Below are 27,520 nucleotides of genomic sequence, written 5' to 3'. Positions count from 1 at the left end.
TTTAACATGTGGCTCAATGTGGTTTTTCGTGTGTCTGCTCAGTCAGGGCAGGACCGCTGGGCAGGCCAGGGGAACGTGGCTGTCGGGGAGTGTAAACCGAAAGAGCTCCTGAAGATCCTGCCAGATGCAAAGATCTCCCAGAACCAAGCCTGAATTACAGAGCACATATGACTGCTCCGGACCAACAGTGACCCTTTTAGAAAGAGCAGATGAATACTGGCTTATAATGTGTCTCCAACAGAAAATTGTATTTCTCAAAATACAATAAATAGGGTGGTATAGTCAATTTCCTCCACCGCAATGCCTGGGAGTACACAGTGTTCTGTGATGGTCTGATGAATTCCACAAGACCTTCTAGGTTTACATTATTTCATGCCACAGCACTGCTAAATGTTTAATCCTCACTGGCCGATAAAAATATTAAAAGTTGGGGTAACACTTCATTTTACGGTGCCCTTGTTACACATGTACTGTACTTATTATAGTAATAACCTTTTTTAAAGACTTTGGATTATTAAAAGGAATAGTTCACCCAAAAATGAAAATTCTGTCATCAATTACTCACCCTCATGTCTCGTAGCTTCATAATGTTATGGTTGAACCACTGATGTCACATGGACTATTTTAACCATTTCCTTACTACCTTTCTGGGCCTGAACATGTCAGTTGCGTTGCTGTCTATGCAGGGTCAGAAAGCTCTCGGATTTCATCAAAAATATCTTAATTTGTGTTTCAAAGATGAAACACAAATTAGGTTTGGAACCACATAAGGGTGAGTAATTAATGACAAAATGTAATTTTTTGGGTTAACTAACCCTTTAAATCAAGGTTATGCTAAACTTGCGACAGCTAAACTTGCGACAGCTAGAGATGCTAGCGACATACCATCTCCCAGTGTGAGCCGTTCCTGACACGGTACTGAACCTGGTACACCAGGCTCATCCAGCCCATCTGCACATCTGCTGACGGAGGGGGAGCCCAGCGCAAAAGGGCGTCAAAGTGCAACCCTGAGCGGCTCACGTTCAGTAGAGTCCAGTTCAGCCCAATTGGTGGGTCAGGATGCACTGGAAAGTCACAAAACAGTTGAAGTCAGATCTTTTTGTGTAACTGTGTAAACCTGGTAGCCTTGCATTTCACAGTTATTAACTCACCTATGTTCTCCACTGTGAAGCAGGCCTCATCATAGGTTATGTTTTGAGAAACTGAGCGCAGATGGATGCAGTAGGAGGTCCAGATGTGTGTGAAGGTCTTGTTGAAGTAGCACTCGTTTTCCACTGTTCGTGTGTAGTCTGGACACTCCTGCCACTCATGGGCACTATGCCAATTAATAAAGAAAACAGTATTATTAGATGTACAGTGGTGGCCAAAATTATTAGCACACTAGTATTTTCAGTCAGTTATTTCTGTCTTTTGCTGTAGTGTGTCGGTAGGAAATATCAGTTTACATTTACAAACATTCATTTTGCCATTAATTGTAATACTCCAGTCAGATTTTTGTTTGCACAAGGAGTCTGACAACAGCCAGTGTTCCACAAAGAGATCTGTGATCTCATCATAATCCAGTCTGTTTGGAATGACATGAAGAAATAAAACAAACTGAGACAGACTAAATCCAGAAGAACTGTGCCAACGTCTCCAAGATGCTTCAAGAGACCTACCTGCAGTGCAAAGCTTGGTAAAAAGCTGCTTTAAACACAAAGGATGGTTACACCAAATGTTGATTTATTTAAAGAATAAAAGTGAATTGTTTAAGAAAATCTATTTATGACATTACTTTTGACAGCATCCTCATTTTACAGCATTTTTACACAAGTGTCCAAAACTTTTAACAGTAATGTAGCTTTGCAAGTAGGTTTCTTGAAGCATCTTGGAGACACACACTACAGCAAAAGATAGAAATAACTGACCTATAACCATTTTTTATCTGTTGAAAATGCAAGTGTTCTAATCATTTTGGCCATCACTGTATAATATAATAAATACAGAATACTGCACTGCATGGATTTATCAGTAAATATACTGGTAGTTGACTTGAAATACTTGACATGATGATGAAAACATTAAATCATAGAGTGGACAACAAAATAGAACAACCTATAATTTCCTAAGGTTACTGCTCAGTCCTATTTGAAGTAATCCTAACAGGAGTGGGGCAGTTTTTTAAGCATATTTCATAAATTAATTGTATTCTGAACCACATTATAAAAAACCTAAATGAGATTTTTGAAAAGAACTCAAAATCAAAATTCCAGGACACTGGAGTGTTAATCTAGCATCTAGTGCTAATTTCCTTAATTATATGACAAACCCTATTTAACTGGCAGCATTCCTCCAATTGTCACTGAGATTGCAAGATGGCGAACCGCTCTAAGATGACTGAAACCCTGCGACAGGAGGTTGTTCAGATGAAGGCCAAAGGAATGACCCTTTCAGCCATTGCAAGAATGTTGGTCATTCCAAATCTGAGTTTTTTCAAAAGTGACCCTGGACCACAAAAGCAGTCATAAGGGTAATTTGCTTTAAATTGCTGAATAAATAAGCTTTCCATTGATTTATGGTTTGTTAGGATAGGACAATATTTGGTCGAGACACAACTATTTGAAAATCTGGAATCTGAGGGTGCAAAAAATTATAAATATTGAGTAAATCACCATTAATGTTGTCCAAATTAAGTTCTATTATAAGGAATGCATATTACTAATCAAAAATTAAGTTTTGATATATTTACAGTATTTACAAAATATCTTTATGGAACATGATCTTTACTTAATATCCTAATGATTTTTGGCATAAAAGAAAAATCGATAATTTTGACCCATACAATGTATTGTTGGCTATTGCTACAAATATACCCGTGCTACTTACTGGTTTTGTAGTCCAGGGTCACAAATATTGCAGGTTATATAGACACCAAATTTATTCAAGTCCTCCAAAAAGGCTGATTGTCCACGTAAGACAAATGCATGATATAATGCAGAGACTCTTAATAGGGAATGGGTTCAACACTGCAGCTGGAATTGCTTTTCAGTTTAGTACTAAACAGGGTAAGAATCTGTCTCGGCATGTTTAAGAGAAGTCAGACTGAAAACGCACTCTGCAGTGACCAAACCTCTCATCAGCAGAAAGAATTAAGAATGTAACACTTTTAATTAATCTGTGACTCTTCTCATGCTCCTGTGTAACTTTAATCTCTCTGTTTCTCCTTTTATCTGCACATGTGACACTACAAGGTCCGCATCTTGGCAAGACGAATGGCTTTTGTTTATTAAATGAAATGTATCCTCCTCCGCCCTGTCTTTTTGAAGCCTCTCTTACTTTTTTGTCTGGTAGAAGACCCTGAGGGCTCCAGGCTCGGTGAGGTTCTGGAAGGTCCCAGCGCTCCACCAACAACGGAAGGTCTCCTGCTCTCTGGAGCGGCAGCCTGTAAAATGCGGTCCTCTGCTTGGATCTGGGAAGGGAAGCAGAAAGGGAAAATTGAATGGGCTATAAAATGAATGAATGGTATGAAAAGCAGGTGTGTAATATTATTGAAATGAATAAACATACAAATACATAAATGATTCTTATTATACACAGTATGTATGTTATGTTTTGGCTGATTGTCAGCTCTGTCCTCTGCAGTTGAGCTCATCTGGTGCCAAGTTTACCAGCAGTCCTCTCTGTCCTCTGCTTTTGCGCAGCCATAAATAAGCCTTGGAGGGTGCAATTGATTTCTCGTCCTCTATTTCTTCGCTCCTTTCCTAACTGCAGTATAAATCAGCAGAGCTTGTACGTGGTGCAAATCCGCTAGGTATCAAGATTTTCTATGACAGTGTTTTTATTTGATCCCTTTCTAAATTGTAACTGTAAGAGTAAATCTAGGTTAAATGAATAGCAGCTTTAGAGATGGAGAGGGCTGTTAAAAAATCTAATTTATTCTGAAGAAACGTTTCTGCTGAGGATCCCATTCACACCCATTTTTCCCCATTCTCCTTAGTCCAGCCCGCATCTAGTGACAAGAAGATGTATTTCCCCCGCCCCACAGCTGCTGAGTGCTACAAAACTGCACCCACGGCGACATTGGTCTGGACTGATCATGTGAGGAAAGGATTTCCAGTGGTTCAAGTATGTGAGTTCACAAACATGCATTCACATACAGACAAAACATAAACCCAAACCTTACTTACGCTGAATTACTAAAATGGGAAAATCACATTATTATGTGATTTTAAAAACAAAGCTCTATTAAAATCACTGTAGAATCATACATACCAATACATAGTGTTTCTAAAACAACTTGACAGACAGTCAAGATCCAAAAGAGACAAAAAGGACAGATGCACAATATATTGGCACCACTACGGTTTATTCCTTATTTTTGGAAGCTGTGATACTTTTTTCAGGATTCTTTGAAGGATAAAACATTAAAAAGAACAGCATTTATTCAAAATAGAAATCTTTTCTAACAATATAAGTCTTTACTATCACTTTTTATTAATTTAACACAACAATAAAAGTATTATTTCTTTCAAAGACAGAAAGAAGGAAAATTGTACTGAACTCAAACTTTGAACGAGGTGTTTACTGTTACAAAAGTTTTTTATTTTAAATAAATGCTGTTCTTTTTAACATTTTATTTATCAAAGAATCCTAAAAAAAAGTATCACAGGTTGCAAAAAAAAAAAATATTAAGCAGTACAACTGTTTCCAACATTGATAATAAATCAGCATATTAGAATGATTCTGAAGTATCATGTGACACTGAATACTGGAGTAATGATGCTAAAAAAAATTCAGCTTTGCATCACAGGAATAAATTATATTTTAAAGTATATTAAAATAGAATTTTTTTTAAATTGCATTAACATTTCATAATATTATAGTTTTTTCTGTATTCCCAAACTTTTGAGTGGCAGTGGATGTTCTATAGAAATTTTGAATTATTGGATACATTTAATTCCTATTTTTATACATATTTTTATATAGTTTTATACATTTGCCATCATCTAATGCTCACTTAAAGTTAAACTTTAAAGACACTAATAATTCAATAACACTGTTATTGCTAAATAAATTATTATAACTTTTTATACTCTATTATAGTAGTCTAAATTCACCTGTAGCATTTACAACAACTGATTTTAGTTTTTAGTGTTTTATTTTTAATTTATACCGATTAAATGTATTTAAATTGTACAGAATTTTTATATTAGCCAATTCAAGAAAAGTCATTTCTTTTAATATCTTTTAACCATTCTCAGTCATCATTTATTTAAAATCTGGTACAATAACGTTCATTTTTTAACATACATGTGTTAACATGAACTAAGAATGAACAATACTTCTGCAGCACTAATTAATCTTAGTTAAATGTTAATTTCAGCATTTATTAGTGCATTATTAAAATCAAAAGTTGTGTTTGTTAACATAAGTTAATGCACTGTGAGCTAACATGCATGAAAGTTGAATAAACAGTGTAATAAATGTATTGTTCATTGTTTCCTCATGTTAATACAATTAACAAATGCAGCTCTCAAAATCACAAAATGCATGAAATTGTTTTATTATGTTCTGTTTTGATTTAAAAAAAAAACAGCAAATGAGAACGACATAAAGCACAAATGAACACTAAAGCTTTAGTCTGGATCTTCTCAGTGTCTAAAACTCTTTCTGACTCCCAAAACTCAGTTATTGCTACTCCCTCCCCCTCGAAATTCCGGCATGTGTAATAAAAGAGCCTGCTATGGAAGCGATTAGGTCGCAGATGAACAGATGATTTGTGGGCCACAGCGGACAGGATGGGGACAGAACAGATAGGGACATTATCACCACTAAATTGTTCCTGGTCAATATTTGGTTTGGTGTCGGAAAGGAGGCAAAAAAACAGCACAGCGGTCTACAAGCACACACAATTTGCTTAAAAAAAAACGTTGCAAAAGCAGCTGTAAAAAGGCCAAATTTCAACGTTGGGACCTGTTTCAACTGTGTTAGATGTCAGTTTGGGAAAGTTTTTATATCAGATGTGGTATTGCTAATGTGATTTTGGATGAAGTATAAAACCAGCTGCACTTACGCAAAAGCAGATACTTTTTTACAATTTAAAATCATTGTTTTTCGTCCTTTGCTATAAAACAATCTCCCATCATGTTCATAATCAGCAGAGAGCGCAATTTGTTTGTGGGACACTTTGCCACAATCTCATTTTTGATAATTATAAGCAGTTAAGACAAGCAGTTGAGTTATGCCATTTTGCGCATGATGTTGAAACTATGAGTTGAAATTTTTGAGCCAAAGGCTTGCGCAAAAAAAGTTCATCTATCATTCAGATGTTTGGCAGAGTTGTGGAATACTAATCTGCGTATGTGGTTGTGCAGGCGTGAATATTTTGGACCTGTACTGACCAAACGATTCCTACTCGAGAGACGTTACAAATCATTAGTGAAATGCAATATGGATTTTTATACACTTGTTCCAGCATGAAATGCACCAAATAAATCAAATTCATTTTCCCCCCCTCCAGTTAAAACTTTAACACTGATTTTGCAAGACATAAATGCTTCATGTGATTCTGTTAATTTCCCCCCCCCACTCCATTTCAGCTACTTATGAATAATAAATGAACATGCAGTTGCTTATGCACACACCTCCTGCTTGGAAACTTAAATAAATCTACAGCTTGTGTGGGTGAAGGTTTCCCGCGAATGAAAAACATGATGTTTACTCAGCTTCCCGCAAAGACAGACAACCGGTAACTAGGATACCAGCCCAGACAGAAAGCCAGGACAAATGTTTTCCACTTCAGCAAGCCGCAAACTTCTAAATAAATAGGCCACATTTCGGCAATTAAACCATCTCGACGGATTGCACTCACTTGAAAAAGCACCTTTATCACTGGCTGTCCAGCAACTGTCTCGGGGTTATGAGCTGCTGAGCAGACGCGCCATCTTTTCCAGCTCATTTGCTGCAAAGACGACAGTTTAATAGCTGAATCTGAAGAAAGTGTGTACTAAGAGACTGTCAAATAGCATGTGTCCGCTCGCACAGTGTCGGTTACACATGTGCACTTACGAGAGCACTTACATAAGGTCTGGAGAGCTTCTGTATGTATGCTGTTACAGTTGTGCGTCATTCAGGAACCATGTGGAACTCATTTGACACTGAGCATCACTGTGCCTTACTGACACTCAAGCACTTAAAGTAAGAATTATTAATTTAAGTCAGAATGTTACATTCATAAACCGTCTTTGCTTCATGTGGTTGTCTTTAAATAGAGAAACAGCTAGCCAACAAGGTTTTTAAATAACAAACCTTTTAAAACAGTAGTTTGTTTCATGAAAGAATTTATAAATTATTAAATTGTCATAAATTAAATACAAACTCGATTTTTATTCACATTTACTCAAGTACTCAAACTGAATATTTCAAACACAGACTCTTAAACAGTTACTACAGTAAAGATGATAAATCAATCATATTCACTACCAATCAAAAGTTTTTGAACAGTGAGATTTTTTTTGTTTTGTTTTTTCTGCTCACCAAGCCTGCATTTATTTGCCAAAATACAGCAAAAGCAGTAATATTGCGAAATATTTTTACTATTTAAAAAAAAATGCTTTCTATTTGAATATATTTTAAAATGTTATTTAATTCCTGTGATCAAAGCTAAATTTTCAGCACCATTACTGCAGAAACCTGAAAAAATTATTTTTCAACATAATAATAATACGTGAGAAATGAGAATATTAGGATGATTTCTGAAGGATCATGTGACTGGAGTAATGATGCTAAAATTCAGCTTTAAAATCACCAAAATAAAATAAATTTTAAAATATATTCAAATGGAAAACACTTATTTTAAATAGTAAAAGTATTTCAAATAATTGGATCAAATAAATGCAGGCTTGGTGAGCAGAAGAAACTTCTTTAAAAACCTTAAAATCTTACTGTTCAAAAACTTTTGACTGGTAGTGTATCTAGACATTTTATGTAAATACATTACCATTCAAAAGTTTCAAAAGAAATGATACTTTTATTCAGCAAGGATGCATTACAATTGATCTAAAGTGATCTACATTTGTTAATAATATTCAGCATATTAGAATTATTTCTAAAGGAGTATGCGACACTGAAGACTGAAGTAATGGTTCTGCTTTGCCATCACAGGAATATATAATATTTTAAAATATATTATAATAGGAAACTTGTTTTAATTGTAATATTATTTCACAATATTACTATTTAACTATATTATGTATCAAATAAATGCAGCCTTGGTAAGAATAAAACACTTTTCAAAAAACAAACATTTAAAAAAAAAAAACTTTTTAAATAGTCATTTAAAATAAATAAGCTTTCAACTGATGTATGGTTTGTTAGGATAGGACAATATTTGGCAGAGATACAGCTATTTGAATATTGGAAATATAAGGATGCAAAAAAAGTTGTCCAAATCAAGTTCTTAGTAATGCATATTACTAATCAAAAATTAAGTTTTGATATATTTTTGGTAAGAAATGTACAGAATATCTTCATGGAACATGATCTTTACTCATCCTAATGATTTTTGGCATAAAAGAAAAATCATACAATGTTTTTTTGGCTATTGCTACAAATATATACATGCTACTTAAGACATATAGTACAGTTTTCAGGTTTACAGCCCACTGACAGATAGAATCCTAAGAAAAAGCCAAAGCTGGCACATTTACACTTAAACACGCATACATTATATATATATATGTGTATGTATAACATATATATGCTATAAACAAACATGAAAACATATAAGGAATATTTCCAGTTGATAGGGTGAATGTGCGTGGATATAAATCTCAGGTAACCATTATGAAAAAATAAGTAAAAATAAGAGTCACATCATCTGCCAACAGTTTCCTTTAAAAGAGCAAAACATGCTGTTTGTATTTTTATGTGTTTAGTGTGAGGAGGTCACTTGGACACCTCAAGCTATCTGGAAACATCACAAAGCTGGTAAATGAAAAAAAAAACCTGGCCTTTCTGAGAAAAACAGCAGAGAACATTATGTCCCATTAGCATATGGATGCGTTCATTACCAGACAGGGATTCCAAGCCTTTATCATGGAGAAACTGAACATTATGATTTTCATCCATGTACTATTCACAGATAGCTGGTTGTTGTTTTAATTTATTCGACAGTAATTGGTTCCGGAAACATTTTGACCAATATTCTTAGCTAAATAATGAGTAAACAGCAATGGCTTAATACAAATCCAGAGCTCATGATTGTCTTCATTCATAAAGCAAACACATAAAAGAAGCTCACACATCCCATTACGGCTTATTTTACCTTCTTTTGCTCTGAAAGCCTGACTAATGAATGAACACAGAAAGCTTCTCTTTATTTAAACGAAATGGTTGTGATTGGATAATTCATTACGTCAATGGGTGGTTACTGGCTAAATAGCTACACAGATCGCTCTTTTTATTTGAAAGACTATTTTGTTAAAAGCTCAACCTTTTACTTTTGGTGTTCAATTAAAATTTTTGAGTTAAAGGGTGAAGTAGAAACAAAACAAGTTTCCCATTGCTGTTGTTGCCAGAAGTACTTAGATTTTTTTAAACTCATTTTTCTGACCTAAGCAGCAAGGGGTCAACTTGGTTAATAAACAAGCCAAGTAATGAGCACAACATATGACAGCAGTTATTATCTGATTTCATTCTCCTAGTCCCTTAAAACTAATTACCAATCACACACAAACAGGCATACTGTATTCAGTCACTAATGAGCACATTTGAAAAGCCCTCTGACCCACGGCATAACCGCATCTACAGTGGTTCAATATTTAGTCCAAAACACAATTAAAATAATCAATTAAATTTCAAGAGAGCAAGAAGTGCAAAGTGCAACTCCGAGTAAATAACCATTATGCAAATTTGTTCCTTAGCTTAAAAAAGTACACCCTGCATGTTAAGTCACCCAACATGTGGAAATTATATTTAAAAATAGGCTTATGTCTTTCCAAAAGTTAAAGAAAGTCATGATTTGCTTGCGTTGGTAAAGTCTGATGGGGCCAGACTTTCCCTCGGAAACCATGCAAAGGAAGTGCTTTCCAAATTATGCCTGATTAAAGTCCCAAGGGAAGAAGAAGTCTCTAAGAAAGATCCATTCCTACAGGGTCGTCTAGGGTGAGTGTTTCAATGCTTTCAATGTTTGTTACTGGTAAATTATAATACGCCATAATACATAGCCTGGGCTAAACCTGAAAATCCATTCGTCATGCTGATGTGTGTTGACTGCTGAAAAGAAAGAAACTCACCTAATACTATAATTTTCTGCTCTTAACAGATTTATATACTACAACCACACAGAATGTTGAAAATTTGTTTTGGTCTGGCAAATCTCAGAATTTTTTTAAGGAGACTCAAGTGTTTCAACCATGGTATTTATAGTAAAACTGGTTATACAAAAAACATTACTACAGTTTTACTATAGTAAAGCTGTGGTTTATTTTCTTAAGGGATTTGTATTTGTGTATACTTTCTTTCTTTCTTTCTTTTTTTTTGGGGGGGGGGGGGGGGGGGGGTTATAACTGTACTATAACTGACTTAATGGTTTAATGTTTTCTACTGTTTCATAAAAAAATCTGAAATCTGATTCGTGAACCCTCTCCAAAGTTCCGATCTGAATCAAAAGATTTGTGAACCCGCTCTGAAGTTCCGATCTGAATTAAATGATTCGCGCTCCAAAGTTCCGATCTGAATCAAAAGATTTGTGAACCCGCTCTGAAGTTCCAATCTGAATCAAATGATTCATGCTCCAAAGTTTCGATCTGAATCAAAAGATTTGTGAACCCGCTCTGAAGTTCCGATCTGAATCAAATGATTCACACTCCAAAGTTTCGATCTGAATCAAAAGATATGTGATCCGCGCTCCAAAGTTCCGATCTGAATTAAAGATTTGGGAACCCGCTCAGAAGTCCTGATTTGAATCAAATGATTTGCGATCCGCGCTTCAAAGTTTCGATCTGTATCAAAAGATTTGTGAACCCGCTCTGAAGTTCCGATCTGAATTAAATGATTCGCGCTCCAAAGTTCCGATCTGAATCAAAAGATTTGTGAACCCGCTCTGAAGTTCCAATCTGAATCAAATGATTCATGCTCCAAAGTTTCGATCTGAATCAAAAGATTTGTGAACCCGCTCTGAAGTTCCAATCTGAATCAAATGATTCATGCTCCAAAGTTTCGATCTGAATCAAAAGATTTGTGAACCCGCTCTGAAGTTCCGATCTGAATCAAATGATTCACACTCCAAAGTTTCGATCTGAATCAAAAGATATGTGATCCGCGCTCCAAAGTTCCGATCTGAATTAAAGATTTGGGAACCCGCTCAGAAGTCCTGATTTGAATCAAATGATTTGCGATCCGCGCTTCAAAGTTTCGATCTGTATCAAAAGATTTGTGAACCCGCTCTGAAGTTCCGATCTGAATTAAATGATTCGCGCTCCAAAGTTCCGATCTGAATCAAAAGATTTGTGAACCCGCTCTGAAGTTCCAATCTGAATCAAATGATTCATGCTCCAAAGTTTCGATCTGAATCAAAAGATTTGTGAACCCGCTCTGAAGTTCCGATCTGAATCAAATGATTCACACTCCAAAGTTTCGATCTGAATCAAAAGATATGTGATCCGCGCTCCAAAGTTCCGATCTGAATTAAAGATTTGGGAACCCGCTCAGAAGTCCTGATTTGAATCAAATGATTTGCGATCCGCGCTTCAAAGTTTCGATCTGTATCAAAAGATTTGTGAACCCGCTCTGAAGTTCCAATCTGAATCAAATGATTCAGTCCTGATTTGAATAAAATGATTTGTGATCCGCACTTTAAAGTTTCGATTTGAATCAAAAGATTTGCGAACCTGCTCTGAAGTTCAGATATAAATCGAATTATTCCTGATCCACGCCCCAAAGTCCAGATGTGAGTAATGATTCGCGAACTATCATTTTAGATAAAGAATTGCAGCGCAGAGCACGGATCAATAATTCGTGAAATGATTCGAACCCACTCCAAAGTCCCAATCTAAAACAAATGATTCGCGATCTGAGGTCTTAATATGAATCAAATGATTTGTGATACGTGACTTTTCAATCGAAAACAAATAATTCGCGAGCCTGTTCCGAAACCCCAGAATGTAAATTAAATGATTCTAGATTCACGATTTGAAGTCCCCATCTGAATCAAATTATTCACGATCTGAAGTCCTGATATAAATTAAATGATTTGTGATGCGTGATTTTTCAATCTAAATCAAATGATTTGTCCCCAATCTAAATCAAATGATACATGATTCGCGATTTGAAGTCCCGATCTGAATCAAATGATTTGTGATCCAATTGGAGCACTTCGAAACAGTGAATCATTTTGTGACACAATGGCCTAACTGATTCTGATCCTAACTGATGAGCTGGAAGAAGCAACATGACTCTGGGCGAGAGTGAGAGAACCGATGTTCAGGCGTACATATGGGAAGCCAAACACACCAAAAGTATACCGACGTGACATTTAGAAAGCACTCTGGAGTGCTTTGTGCAGACAACCTATTTAGGTAGATTTTAAAGCACATTACTTTGAAAAAATAAAAGTAATCCACTGCATATTCAGTGGCTCAGATGTTGGGAGAAAATGAAGAGTCTTGTGTTCAGTCTTACATCCAAACACAGAACACTGGGACTGCTTACGAGACATTACTGTTGACATTACAGCTGCTCAAGCGCTGAGGAAATGGAGTGTACAATCAAACACAGTTTGCTGAGGGTGGAATCTATGGCAATGCAGGACTGTCACTCAGCGGTCGTGGGCGGGGCCTAAACAATGTGACATCACACTGCTTCGAGAATCAAAACCGCATGCTTATTGAGACTGGTTTGGTTTAATGGGGATTAAAAATAGGGAGTGGGTGGATTTTTATCATTGTACGATGGTTGTGTTCACACACTGCTAACACACATTTATGTCCAAACACCATGTAAAAGTGGATTTTGCAAATTAGGTGCCCTTTAAGTAATCAGATATTAGTCTACTCAAACACTAATAAAACGGCTTTGGCACCCCTCAAATTCCAACTTTATAAGAGAAAACAGTTAGGAGACAGACATTATGAGAACTCTTTTGTGTTCACAAGTTGTAAGTGCTGTAGGTGTTTCCAGAACTGTGCCAAGCATAAGAATTTGTGTCAGTGGCTCTGGCAGACCAACATCGCTCCTACAGACAAGCACATAAAAATACTCACTGACAGTCCAACACGTGTACCACCTGCTCTCTTTGTCCTTTAAAAAACATTATGCTGAAAGGGGGGCAAAGGGGACAGGCAGAGGTTGTGGAGAACCAACGTTAGAAAATACATTTAAAAAAAAAGAGAAATTCTGAATATGGCTACAGGTCGCTTTGTTCCATTCAGTTAACAAAAGGGCACTGAAGCTTTCGAGACTCATAAACATAGCAAAAGCATCATAATTAGAAAAAAACATTTAAATAAATGAAAATACTATTTAAAGAGAACATCAGATGCAAAATTCACTTTTACATGGTGTTTGAATTTAAATTTGTTTTAGCAGTGTGTGGACACAACCACCCTACAATGATCCAAAAACCTATTAACTTCTTTTTTTTCATTCCTAAAAAATCTAAACAGTCTCAATTATCAAGCCGTTTCGATTTTCTGAGCAGTATGATGTGATTCTGCTCAGGGCCCACGCACGAATGCTGATGGACTGTACCGTATTAACATATTCCCGCCTGTCCGCCATTTTTTCCTCGCTCAAGCAGCTGTAGTGACAATGTTTTGTAAGCAATGCAGGTGTTTTGTAGTTAGATGTGAACATAAGAGCCTTTATTTTCTCCCCACATCAGAGCAACCGAGGATGTAGTGGATACAGTTGGTTTTGATGGTAACGTGCTACTGAAGAGGGGGTGGAGTGAGCAGTAGCTCATTATAATTTAAAGAGGCATGCACTGAAAGAGCAGTGTTAATTTTGACAGCTAATTTTGATTTAGTCTTAGTCATAGTCCTTTAACTAAAATGCCATTTAGTTTCAGTCATATTTTAGTCATCTGAATTGTTTAGTTTTTTCGACTACATCTACAGTAGATAGTCAGCTAAAATTTTGTGGGTTTAGTTACAGTGTAATGCATTTATTAAGCATTTCTCTAAAATGTCCTAACTCATTATATAGGTTTGATAATAAGGTTTTATCATGATATACACAGATTTAACTGCAGTGACACGCAACATGCCTTTATAGTAAAATTAAATGAAACCACTTCTCATAAAGAAACAAGAAAATGGTCTTCTTTTTAATGAAATGCCAATGGTTATATAGGCTTATTATGCATTCTCTATAACAACTTGTTTACCACATTCTTCATTCTTTCAAGCAGACAAATTTATTTATAAATGCATTTTGATTAATCTTTATCAGGGCTACTAAAGTGATTCAGTCAAAAGCAGTGAGTGATTTTCTGTCAATTAACGTCAATACCACAGGCAATAGTAACTGAATTAGGCTGCTGTCCCTTTAAAACTGAATGCACGGATACAATGTAATGAACATGTATGATAGTCTCCAAACTAAGTATGTTCACCTAAGATGTAACAGAGTGCGTTTATGTGAATACTCGTCAAAACGAACAATTCAACATCATTTTGTGTTTATTTATCTGTTCATGAGACACGAAAGAGTACTCATGAGTACTCAAGAGTGCTGTGGAAGAGGTGCGGCTTCGGTGTCTGTGCTCAGAAAAACAGACACAATTAAGTTCTCTTTTGCGTCATCAAATTTATCCATATGTCTGCTCTTCCCTTACTCCCCGATATTGACATTTTTTAATGTTTTATGAGACGTGCAGCAAATGTATGCCAGTTGATGTCCCGCCGGATAGATCCACTGGATATGATACAGTTCAAATGTACGCATCTAACCTCCTAACCACGCAGCAGATTCGTTCTGAATCAGTCTCTTTCCAAATTGTCCCTTCTTAACATCTTCATCTCGTTTTCTTTAGTTAACAAAAATGTAGGGCTGGACCAGAATATTCGATTATTCGAATATTCATTCGGTGGGTTGGCATTCGATTTTAAATTTTGATATTCGAATATTCTTTCTTTCTTTTTTCATACACCTTGCATCCCCCGCAAACGGTTCTCATTCACGCTTAAATATGAATGAAGAAGATCAGACTGCTGCGCCACTAACACAGAGACAGAAAAAAAGAGAGAGATTGAGTAATATTTGAGAGACACTATAAAGTACAGTCGGGCCCACTTGAATGGTGGAAGCAACTAGGGCTGTGACTGTCGCAATGACAACTGTGCCTCCGCGTTTAAATGCACACAGTAGGCTAAAGCTGACCGCAAAGCCCTAGCAAAAATAATTACCATGAATGTGTCGGGGGAAAAAGTAAGAAGATATTTGAATTATTTATTAATAAATTAGTATTTGACAAAAAGATGAAGTTGACAATCCTGACTCGCCATTTGCTCATTGGACGCGCCTTTAATACCTAAATGCATATTTATGGATTAGGCCTATAGCTAATGAAAGAGTTTTGTTTTCGATTTGAATTATTTAAATTATTTTTTTACAGTTTCGGATGATATATTAGTCTTACCTTTATAAGCAAAAATGAAGTTTCACATCGCACCAGCGCCTCCTTGTTCTGCAAAGCGTGCTTCAGCTTTAATATCCGTACAAACGATTGGATATGACATTCTTATTTAGGCTAGTTTCATATTTAAATGTATTTATTTATTTGATTTATTTTAGCGTTTTGTAGGCTGCTTGTTCATTGTAACACACACGTTTGTTAATAATGTTTGAGCCTCATTTATTTTGGGTTTCAAAATAATATACATAGGCTATGTATTTTATATATAGGCTTATATACACAAACGTTATATATAATGTATATATATTTATTTATAAATAATTTAGATATAAATAATTTATTTATATATAAACACTGCGCCATTTTTTCGTTCTTCTTTTTTTTTTAAATAGCCTACCCTTTATGGTGTCAGTAATTACTGTGCTGCTAATTTCTGATTTAGGAGTGATTTGTTTGTTAAAAAATGTTAGGCTACCTTATTAAAAGTATTGCTCTTAACAGACCTGTGTGTTTTGTATCATTAGCGCAGTGTCCGTTCTCAAAGCATATAAGCTCTGCCTGCGTGAGGCGCGCCGCATCCAACTAGCAATGTTCTATTACAATTTATTAATTCTGAACGTGTGGTGTGTCCATATTGCACCAAAATGCAACACTGCACTCCCTTGGGTCCACAGCAAAAATCGTTTGGATGAACTGTTCTCGACATAATAAAAATGCAAACAGAAAGACTTACAGAGATTCCTGCCTTTATTAGAGAGATGAATATGTTCAGCCCCTCCCACCGAAGCTTCGAATATTCGATGTTGATTACTACCGAAGCTTCGAAGCTCAAAAAATGGTATTCGGACCAGCCCTACAAAAATGTCAATAGATTTTCATCATAATCGTCATTCAAATGAAGTTTTTGGTTCATTATTGTCTTGTTTTCACTGGTGAAAAAATGTTGTTGATAAAAATTATGACAAAAATTATTTGTTAATGAAACAGGTTGCTGTGAACAGAGCTGATTTGACAAGTTAAAAAAGGTGTTGTTTTAGACAATCATTGAGGAATTTTAACCTAAGTATATTACAGACATTTCATAAAGACCCTAAAGAATCACACCAACTTGTGGAAAATTGCCATCCAATGTCCCCTTTAAAAAATTATTCTATTTTATCTATCTTTCAATAAAATTGAAAATATTTATATATTTGATTATATGTAAACACATACATTTGCATATAAAATATAATAAATTTATTTAGGTCTTGTTGTCTTTACGCCTGCAATTGTCTTTGGTCACTGCAAAACAGTCTTGAGGATGAACAAAAAGGTCAGAGGCAGCAGACACTTACAGCAGAATGTAAACTGGTGTTAAAAATAACCGCAAAGAACGCACACACACACACACACACACACACACACACACACACACACGTGCACGCATACAGAGTGTACAGAAAGGCGAATGAGAAACTCAATACGTTGCAATTGTTCACTCAATGCAAACTCCAGTGCCCAGATAATGTACAGAGAGAAGTACTCAAAACCACATTATATAGCACATTATAATGGCATTTTAGAGGATGAAATCGAGGCAGAATCATCAATGTCAGATATTGACTAAGGGCCTATTGCTATTTGCTAACAAGTAAATGTTTGTTTTTCCAAATGTAATGTCAAGCCAGTACAAAGAGCCATAAACAAATGCTGGCCTCCAACTGCCCCGTGTAAGTCCATCATTAGCACAACCTCTCTTTGATGTTCACTGAACACAAATCCAGACCCTCAGGCTGAATTACAGCAGATTTATGTCAAGCGAATCTGCGATAATGGCCGTAATCCTCCCTAATACCATAATAATGAGGCCACTACTTGAGTTAATCTACTAAATCAATTCTTTATTGGGAATTGTACCACATAAATGTATACAAATAAATAAATAAATAAATATATTACGTCAAAGTACAGTATCACATAAATAAATCAATAATATGTGACCCTGGACCACAAAACCAGTCATAAGTAGCACATTGTAGCAATAGCCAACAATACACTGTATAGGTCAAAATAATCAATTTTTCTTTTATGCCAAAAATCGTTAGGATATTAAAGGGGTCATCCGATGCCCATTTTCCACAAGTTAATATGATGCTTTAGGGTCCAAATGAAAAGTTTGTAATATACTTTGATTAAAAATTCTCTATGGTAGTGTAAAAAAACACTAATTTTACCTGGTAAAAAATGCCTCTGTTCTCAGTAAGCGATATCAGTACCTGGCCCTTTAAATGATCTGAACCTCTGCTCACCCCGCCCCTCAGTTTTGTGGTGCGTGTCATTACATAGCACATGGGGTGTTGCCTAGACAACAGTTGGGGGTATAGTTGTATAGTTTGGGGGAAAATGGCACTTGGGGGGCTTTGAAGACACTGTACAACCCCATCCATTTAAAATGTAATTTAAAAACCGGAGTTTAAGAACCGAAACAAGATGACACCCGCAAAGAAGGCTTATACTGGACTTGTCTGAATGGTTAGTAAACTTAATGTCACTTTGATTTATCTTTATATGCACTGGCAGGGTAGAGTACTGAGAGAGATACGAACGTGATGTGTTTACTGTGTTTACTGTGGTAAAGAGACGAACGCGGTGTGTTTACTGAGGCATAGCTGATTGAACAAGAGCAGAAAAGTGATCGGTTAACATAACTTACCCCGTCCTTATATTGAAATACATAAATGTGAGTGTTATAATCTTTACTCATATACAGTTGCGGGCTGTAAACACTTTTGCAGGTATTGCGTTAACGTTACATCTTAATCATTAACAGACACCGTTTTAAACCATCTAGCGTTACAAAGCTAAGCTTTATACTGACCCTCGTTTATAAAGCAGTATGGTGAGAAATGATTCGCGTAAACATGAACCCATTTAGATGGATCAGCGGTAGATATCGACCGATATGGGTTTTTCTATAACTGATGCCGATGTTTAGAGGTCAGGGTCAGCCGATGGCCGATATGTGCTGCCAATTTTTTGGGCCGATTTTTAGGCCTGATATCTTGAAGTTCTCCCCTTTATTTGCATGCTAAAATGTCACACTAATAATAAGTGGATGCACACTTCTAAACTTAACATCATGAACACTGAACACTGACTTGAACCATTTCTCAGATCTTAATTTTGTGCACTGCACAATATTAAAATAAAAGATTTAACCAAAGTTAACCAAACAAATCAAACTGACCAAGTATTATATATATATATATATATATATATATATATATATATAACAGATAAAAAAAAACTGTCAATCATTTACATAAAAGTTTTAGAGCTGAGATCAATGTTGAGATAGTTTTAAATATACAATTTTTAATACAGAAATATTAAATGATTAATATAATTGAAAGGATCTGCCAGCAGGTGGCGGCAAAACACTGATTTAATTTCTGAATGATATCATTCATTTGATTCGTTGGAACAGCTGATTCATTCCTGAATAAAGCGAGTGACTTTATGAATGGGAAATTGAATCATTTCACTAGATTCGTTTAAAAACGCACGTTCATTCATAAACGAAGCAACGCCGTGTTTAAATGGGGTTAAATAGGATAATTGCATCAGGTGCAATTATCAAAATATATTTAAAAGGAAGCTGGCGCCACGGTCCTGACCACATAACCCAGGTTCAGATTTTAGAAAATGTAGTTAATGATGCGACCCACCCACAAGTAATTAGAATGCATTTTTTTATTACCCGACCCTCGGATTATTCGCAGCACCCGCGGAAATAACCACCATCCGTGCATCAATGTCTCCGAGCGGGGCGGAGTAACGTAGCCCTAAATCACAACGCTGCCGCCTTCTCCACCCCACGCACAGAGTGAAATTCTCCGGATACAGGAAAAATAAAACAAAACATAGCACTGGGGCTAATATGTTAGCAAGCTGCTAATAGTTTTCGACTACAGTCCTTAAACTTAACTGCAAGTAAGCAAACCTTCATCCAGCTGTAGCATATGCCAGTTCCTGATGGTTCTACGCTATTAGTTTTTTTCTTTCACTAAGTGAAAGCAACACTTCATAGTTTACTAGTAATATATAATAAATATATGGCCATGGGACTTTGAAATATCCGAATTTATGCCTTACCTTTATCTCTTAGAACTGTTATTGAATCTTACAAAAGTTTTGGCTTGGGGTCCTTCACAGCAGCACGTTGCGCCTCACCAATAACACGGGGCTGCCCGCGGACGTGCCTGACTTTAAATTGGCGCTACTAAACACGGATATCGGCCGATGCCGATATATTAAAAAATGGCAAATATCGGCCCGATATATCGGCCGAACGATATATCGGTCGACCTCTAATCAGCGGTCACATTCCCTCAGTGCTGTCAGTTTACTTTTCACTCAGGGCGGGTCTATGCTAAAACACTGCTGTCTATCAACTATCGCAGGAGCGGCCTCTGTCTGTGTTACACCACAACGACAGGCATCTGAGAACGGCTCGATATGAGAAGAGGCAAATTATTTTACTAAATTAAAAGAAAACTACTGGGTGGATCTTTGTCATTCTAGGGTGGTTGTGTACACACACTCCCAACACACATTTCAGTTCAAACTGCTTTTAAAATTTCATGTGGCACCGGATGACCCCTTTAAATAAAGATCATGTTTCATGAAGATATTTTGTAATTTCCCACCGTAAATATATCAAAATGTAATTTTTGATTAGTAATATGCATCGCTAAGAACTTCATTTGGAAACTTCAAAGACGATTTTCTCACTATTTTGATTTTTTTGCACCCTCAGATTTCAGATGTTCAAATAGTTGTATCTTGGCTAAACATTGTCCTATTCTAACAAACAAAGCTTATTTATTCAGCTTTCAGATGATTTATAAATCTCAATTTCAAATGCCCTTTGTGTGGTTTTGTGCTCCAGGGTCATATTATCTTTTAATATTATCTTTTATTATACTTTGACTGACTAGAGATGCTCTCACTAAAGCTGTTGTTAAATTGCTTATATTGTTGTTTAACATTTTTTTTATTTACCACGAACAAAATGTTTCACATTGCTATCCCTCAAAATGTATCACCCAAACATATTTCTCCAAACCATTATGCTGAATGTGCAGACCACAGAAGGTTTAAATATGTCTGCAGATGAAGAGGAATTGTTTTATGACCGCACGTTCCTTGTGGAAAAAGTTTCATGTGAACGGCCCTGTGGTCCTGCTCTGCATTTGGCAAGTGTACTGTGTTTTTCTGAACAAGAAGAGCCAAGTACTACCTTATGTAACGTCAAACTATGCTGTCCTCTGCTGTTCTACTTTCTAGTCGGGGCCAGCTCTCTCCTTGACTTCACCCCGCTGTCTAGCGTAAATAAACTACAGCCCAAAAGGGGCTCCGCCTGCGTCTGAAACTCCCTGAGTCACAGCAGCAGACTCTCATGTAGCTGAGCGCTCACAGCGGCCCCTGCGTCGTGTGAGGGTTACGGCAGACAGAACGGCGCAGGGAGAATTAAGGAATCAACACGGCAACATAATCACTAGGCTGTTAAACGCAAAACAGCATGCTTTGAGAAGAACATGGCTTCAGCGGTACGGTGGCTTGCTACTCAGTGAACATATTGTTAGTGGAGGAAAATAGACCGACTTCCAAGAATCTAGTCGTGCTTCCGACTGTTTCCTGTGTATGCACAGATTGCTCTGAAGTCTTCGGCACTTGTGTTTGCTTATTTATTTATTTATTTAGAGGGCAATCCCTTTGAAACAACCTGGCCTTGGTCATTGTATTACATCAGGATTGTTTTAAGACCCAAGCTTGTTGGGACTACTGGGAAAAATTGTTGATTTTTTAATTTTACGATAAACAAATTAATGGTAAGCCAAATGGAAACGTAACCTATTTATTATTGTGTTTTTTGCATCAATTACCCAAAATGAGTAACAGCCATTCAAACTCATGTGAGAAATACTGTCTGCTGTTTTTATGTTTTTTTATTGTATTTAATTTAATATATTTATTGTATTTTCTCTGATTTATTGTCTGTTTTATTACCTTGATGTTATTATACTCTGTATATAAAATGCTTTGGCAATACTGTAACAAATGTCATGCCAATAAAGCTACTTGAACTGAACTGAGAAGTACATAATGCTGTAAACTTAACAAAAATGTGGTAAACGTAGTCAAAGAAAATTAAGGCAAAAACAAATGTGCAACTATTTTGATCGACAGAGTAAGCATAAATAGAATTGCTTAAATAAATATTAATTTAGAATTAATATTAACAACAATTATTATTAGTTATGATGATATATTATTATTATTATTATTATTATTATGTAGGACATATTATTATTATTATTATTATTATTATTATGTAGGACATATATATTAAAATAATAGTAGCAATAATGTTAATATATGCATAATGTATTTTGTTTAAATGATCAAATGATTACTTTTATAGTGCCAAAATGCAGAAATAATAATAATAATAATAATGATGATAATAATAATAATAATAATAATAATAAAAAATAATATAAGTATATTATTTTTTATTATTATTATCATCATCATCATCTATTATAATGACCTTAGTATAATTTATATTTTAAAAATTAATTTTAATTTATTAATTTCATCATCATGAATAACACATTATTATTGTCATTATTAATTATAATTGCATTATTAACAATCATTAATATCAACTACAATTATTATTCGTTATTATATATATATATATATATATATATATTTTTTTTTTTTTTTTTAATATATATTTTATATATATTATGTGTGTGTGTGTGTGTGTGTGTGTGTGTGTGTGTGTGTGTAAATATTTAGTAAACATTTATACTATTAGTCAAACGTTTTTGAACAGTAAGATGTTTTAATGTTTTTTAAAAGAAGTCTCTTCTGCTCACCAAGCCTGCATTTATTTGATCCGAAGTACAGCAAAAACAATACAATTTTGCAAATATTTTTACTATTTAAAATAACTGTTATAATTATTTCAATATTTTAAAATATAATTTATTCCTGTGATTTCAAAGCTGATTTTTTTAGCATCATTAGCCACACTTTAGGTCAAATAAATGCAGGCTTGGTGAGCAGAAGAAACTTCTTTAAAAAACCTTACTGTTCAAAAACTTTTGACTGGTAGTGTAACTCTCTTTAAAGCTAATAAACTCAATAACACCCTGCGTCGTCTGGGTCCTCTTATCCAAGAATTTAGCATATCTCAATAATGTTATCACATGACAATCAGTGGGATATCAAATCTATTAACAGTCCTCACAAATTTTTCAAGTGCAGCAAATCTGCATGTTGATAATAGTTGAAATTAGCAGCCCCATCTCATTACACTTCTATCACGAACACCCATATGCTTGGCGCAGAGTAAGCTGAGTGAGTTGCTCTACGCACATCTGATTTATTAGAGACACATTAGCATTCACACATGACTTTGACAGCGCAGGCCCGCAGCGCTGCCAGTTCACTCTCGCCTCCATAAGACATCATCATGTCTTTGAAATTCCAGCCAAAACTATAAAGTCATGCTTGCCAGACCTCCCTCACAAAAAAAGTCCACAAATATGGCCCCTGTCCGAAGCCATAATTCAATACGATTACTTCTGTTCTCAATCAAACCGCAGCCTGTCCTCAGAACACCTCTGTAGAGACCTTAGTAAGGGCAGACTCATGAAAAAAGACAGACAGACAATCCGTTTAGGCTTTCCAGATTTCTGTCCCAAGAGTTTGCTTTTATGCAAAGACATATTTTAAACGCTGTGTCATTTGAAAAATCAACGCCCAGATACGCAACAGGACCACCCATCAAACTAAATTGTGAAAAATGCCTGTTTTATGAGACTTTTTAAGTCTAATGTAAACTTTTTGGCCCGGTTTCGCAGACAAGGCTTAAGCCTAGTCCTAGACTAAAATGTAAGTCTGAGTTGTTTCAACTGAAATAAAATTGCACTGATTGATTTTAAAATATATCAGTGCCTTTGTTTTGTCTCAAGATGCACACCAGTAATGTTTTTTTCTAAGCATGTTTATAAAAATTACTTAAATGTCCTAATTGAACTATGGTCTAATCCTGGCTTAGTCTAAGCCCTGTCTGGGAAACCGGGCCTTTAAGTTTAATGTTTAAGTGCTAAAATCTAGTCCCCGGTGCATCTAACAACCAAGAAAATGTGAAAGACAACCTAGTAACTTTCTTTTGGTAAGCCTTTCTCTGCAAGCTTGTTAAAAATACACTGTTTAGATTTTTCTTATTATAATATTAGTGTCCCTTAATGTGCACGTTTCCACATCGCCGCCATTTTGTTTTCGCAAGCGACAACGGTGTACCAGTTCTAATGCCATGGCAAATGTTCAAGCAAAGCATTCTAACTGTTCTGTCTTTGGCTGCACAGACGAGCACAGAACACTATTTTACGTCCCAGCCTCAGAGGAGACAAGAAGGCAGTGAATTTATTGATTTATTTACTATATTACGCTGCTGTCACACAGATCTAATATAAACATGTGATTTCTTTCCCAGCTGTTTACCTTCACAGACATAACCGACTGTTTTTGTAACTCGTGTGTTTTTTACATAAACTGACAGTTTAAGCGCAATAAGACATGAAAGAGAACTTAGTTTAGTACTCACATGCTCTGTGACCGCTGCTTTCTGTGTGCATGCTTTGGATGTGTGCATTCAGAAAACTGTTTACAGGGTTGCCAGGTTTTTTGGAAAACCAAACCCGCGGCAACACTCTTAGAGTAGCCCAATTCTGCGGGTAATCCGCGGACTTGGCAACACTGACCTCATATCAGAAGTTTAAACTAATATAGTTTAAAACACATGATTTCAGCGTGATAGACATGATAATCAAAACCAAACAGATGTTTTTTTTAGCAGAGTATCTGAGGTACAAGCTGTGAAGACACAGCCCTGTTCTGGAAAAGGGGATGGGGAGCAGTAGCTCATTTGCATTTAAAGAGTCATGCATTAAAACAGCGTGTTTCTGCTTCCACTCAAAATAGGCATTTTCAAATATGATATAATAAATGATCTGTGGGGTATTTTCAGCTGAAACTTCCCAGACACATTCTAGGGATACCTGAGATCTATATTACGTATTGTAAAAATGGGTCTCCTTTAACATGCAATGCCTTAGGTTGCGTAGTAAACTCATTCCGCTGGCATTCATAACTACTAGTAGTGAATTTATACGTTTTCATAAGTTTTCATCTGCTTACGCTCCACAGTGAATCTTGCTTTATTTGTTTTTTTTTCTAAAAATTGCACAAATTCAAAACAAAATTACCAAAACATAAATTATTTGCGTTTTATCATGAAACCGGGTTGGCTCAGACAGGACAAAATCTACAAAGCAACATGTTGGAATAATTAAAAAAACACAGTCTGATGAAAATATGCCATAATTAGTTGTAGCACATCTTTGTTGAAACATCTCGGCATTTAAACCCAAAACAACAATAAATGCTAATGCATTAATAGCCCTTTCATAAGTTTAAAAAATGTGACCTTGGACCACAAAACCAGTCATAAGTAGCACAGGTATATTTGTACCAACAGCCAACAATACATTGTATGAGTCAAAATGATTGATTTTTCTTTTATTCCAAAATCATTAGGATTTTAAGTAAAAAACATGTTCCATAAATATATTTTGTAAATTTCCTACCTTAAATATATCAAAGCTTCATTTTTGATTAGTAATATGCATTGCTAAGGATGCCATTTGGACATCTTTAAAGGCAATTTTTTCAATATTTGGATTTTTTGCACCCTTCCAGATTCCAGATTTTCAAATAGTTGTATTTCAGACAAATATTGTCCTTTTCTACCATACATTGATGTAAATTGTTTGTTCAGCTTTCAGATGATGTAAATCTTTCTTATGACTTATGACTTTTTTGTGGTCCAGGGTCACATATTGAAAAATGAAAAATGATATAATTGGAATCCATGCGCTCCAAAGGTCCAAAGGTGATAAGGCAATATTTTCATCCATAGTAGTTAAATAATAACTTAAAAAAACTTTATAAGAGAATATATTCCAACATAAAGCCAAAAAAATGAACTTTAATCAAAGCGCTAAAGTCTGTGCGCCAACTTGTGTGCAGCTACTGGGTCATTAACCCAAGTCATTCACTGCATCTGTGAAAGCCTATTACACAAATGTTATTCACCATAACATATCGCTGTCTCCGTCTCAATGATAAGCTACGTGCAGTGATGACATCCCATTTAGTTCATCATCCCATAAGCGCCACTGTATCCTGTCCCTGGACTTTGGATGACCACAGTCAATGTTTACTTTCAAACAAAACCTATTTATTGAAGGATTGTTTGACTAGACCAAAGTAAAATGTTCTGTGTGCTCAAAGGTGAATAATCTTGACACAGGCCCAATGATTTTCCAATAATGACCTGGCACTGACATCTACAGTTTAATTCTGTGATTGATTAAAGCCCTTTGCAAATTTATTCATACCACAACAGTCAATTTTGACAACTTACATGTACATTTGCTACAATTTCTTAATAAAAAAATAAATATTCATTTTCAAAATACACTATTAATTTTATCATTTATTAATGATTTGTTTATCTTATTTAATAGTTTCTTAAATTACTAATTCACAACAAAATGAAGTGAAAAATAAGACTAAATAACAAAGACATTTTTTCACTGTCGAAGTACCACCTAAATCCAAAGCACATTTTTGCTGCAGTAAACACACCTAACAAAGCAGCCAAAGGCATGCATAGGATGTACAGCATATTAATAATAAGCAAACTATTAAAAATAGGGCAGGCTAAATGTATAAACCACATAGTCCTGTTGTCTCATTCTACCTTGGATAGACTGCGGGGCTGCACAATATATTGAAATAAAATCAATATCACAGTATGGCTTGCTGAGACTGTCACATTGTAATGTAAATAAATTTATGCTTTTTTAGCTTTTTTCAAGCACGGCATTTACACACATGTAGCTCATGATACAGTGTTTTAGCATCTGAGAACGGCTTGGTTCATTTACTGTGAATGAAGCCATACTGAAACACTGATATCATGGACTACGTGTAAAAAAAAATAGAGGTTTTATTTTAAAAATAGATCTATTTATTAAAAAAAAAACTTGTTTTATTTTACTGTATTATTCTAATATAAATAACATCATCACTACTTATTTCATATCAATTATTATTTAAAAGAAAAGTTCATCCAAAAATGAAAATTCTGGAATTAATCACCCTCTGTCATTCCAAACCCGTAGAAACTTTGTTCATCTTTGGAACACAAATTAAGATATTTTTGATGAAATCCAAGAGCTTTCTGACCCTGCACAGACAGCAACTCTCAGATTGAATCAAAAATATTTTCATTTGTGTTCTGAAGATAGGTCTTACGGGTTTGGAACAACTTGGGTGACTAATTAATGACAGAATTTACATTTTTGGGTGAACTATCCCTTTAATAGTGGGAAAGTGGAGTATGAAAGCTCAAGTGGAAATTTTTAACTCTGAAGTGGTTACAAGTGTTACAACTTTTTGACTTCGATACGATACCTGACTAAAATAGCTCGATACTACTACTAAACTGATACTACGACAAAAACATAGAACAACAGGAAAAGTTATATCTTTGTTATTAATAATAAGAACATAGATGCAAGTAACAAACTAAAGGATAGATATAATAATAAAAATATAATAAATATATTAAAATCTCTATAAAATCTGTTTTATTCCTTGACAAATTCCGTTTTCATTTTTCTGGATTCCTTTTTTTTTCGTTTTCATTTTTCTAGACTCTATTTTAATGGTTACATTCAAAATTATTAATCAATAAGCATGTCTAATTAACTG

The 27,520-nt window shown here is 35.3% G+C and overlaps 1 protein-coding gene across 2 annotated transcripts in view; it reads right to left on the bottom strand.

Annotated features, from left to right (window-relative positions):
• The window catches only part of ghra (growth hormone receptor a), a 67,477-nt gene that overhangs the window by 12,225 nt on the left and 27,732 nt on the right, over window positions 1–27,520 (bottom strand). For both annotated transcript variants that reach the window (XM_073819594.1, XM_073819593.1), the window contains 3 exons: window positions 3,316–3,448; window positions 1,152–1,315; window positions 886–1,064 (listed from right to left, as the gene is read on the bottom strand). In XM_073819594.1, coding sequence (XP_073675695.1) covers window positions 886–1,064; window positions 1,152–1,315; window positions 3,316–3,448 — 476 coding nt within the window. The remainder of the gene's footprint in view (window positions 1–885; window positions 1,065–1,151; window positions 1,316–3,315; window positions 3,449–27,520) is intronic.

The sequence above is a fragment of the Garra rufa genome, chromosome 15, assembly GCF_049309525.1.
Source record: "Garra rufa chromosome 15, GarRuf1.0, whole genome shotgun sequence".
NCBI lineage: Eukaryota > Metazoa > Chordata > Actinopteri > Cypriniformes > Cyprinidae > Garra > Garra rufa.
This window is presented reverse-complemented; position numbering and strand designations above follow the sequence as displayed.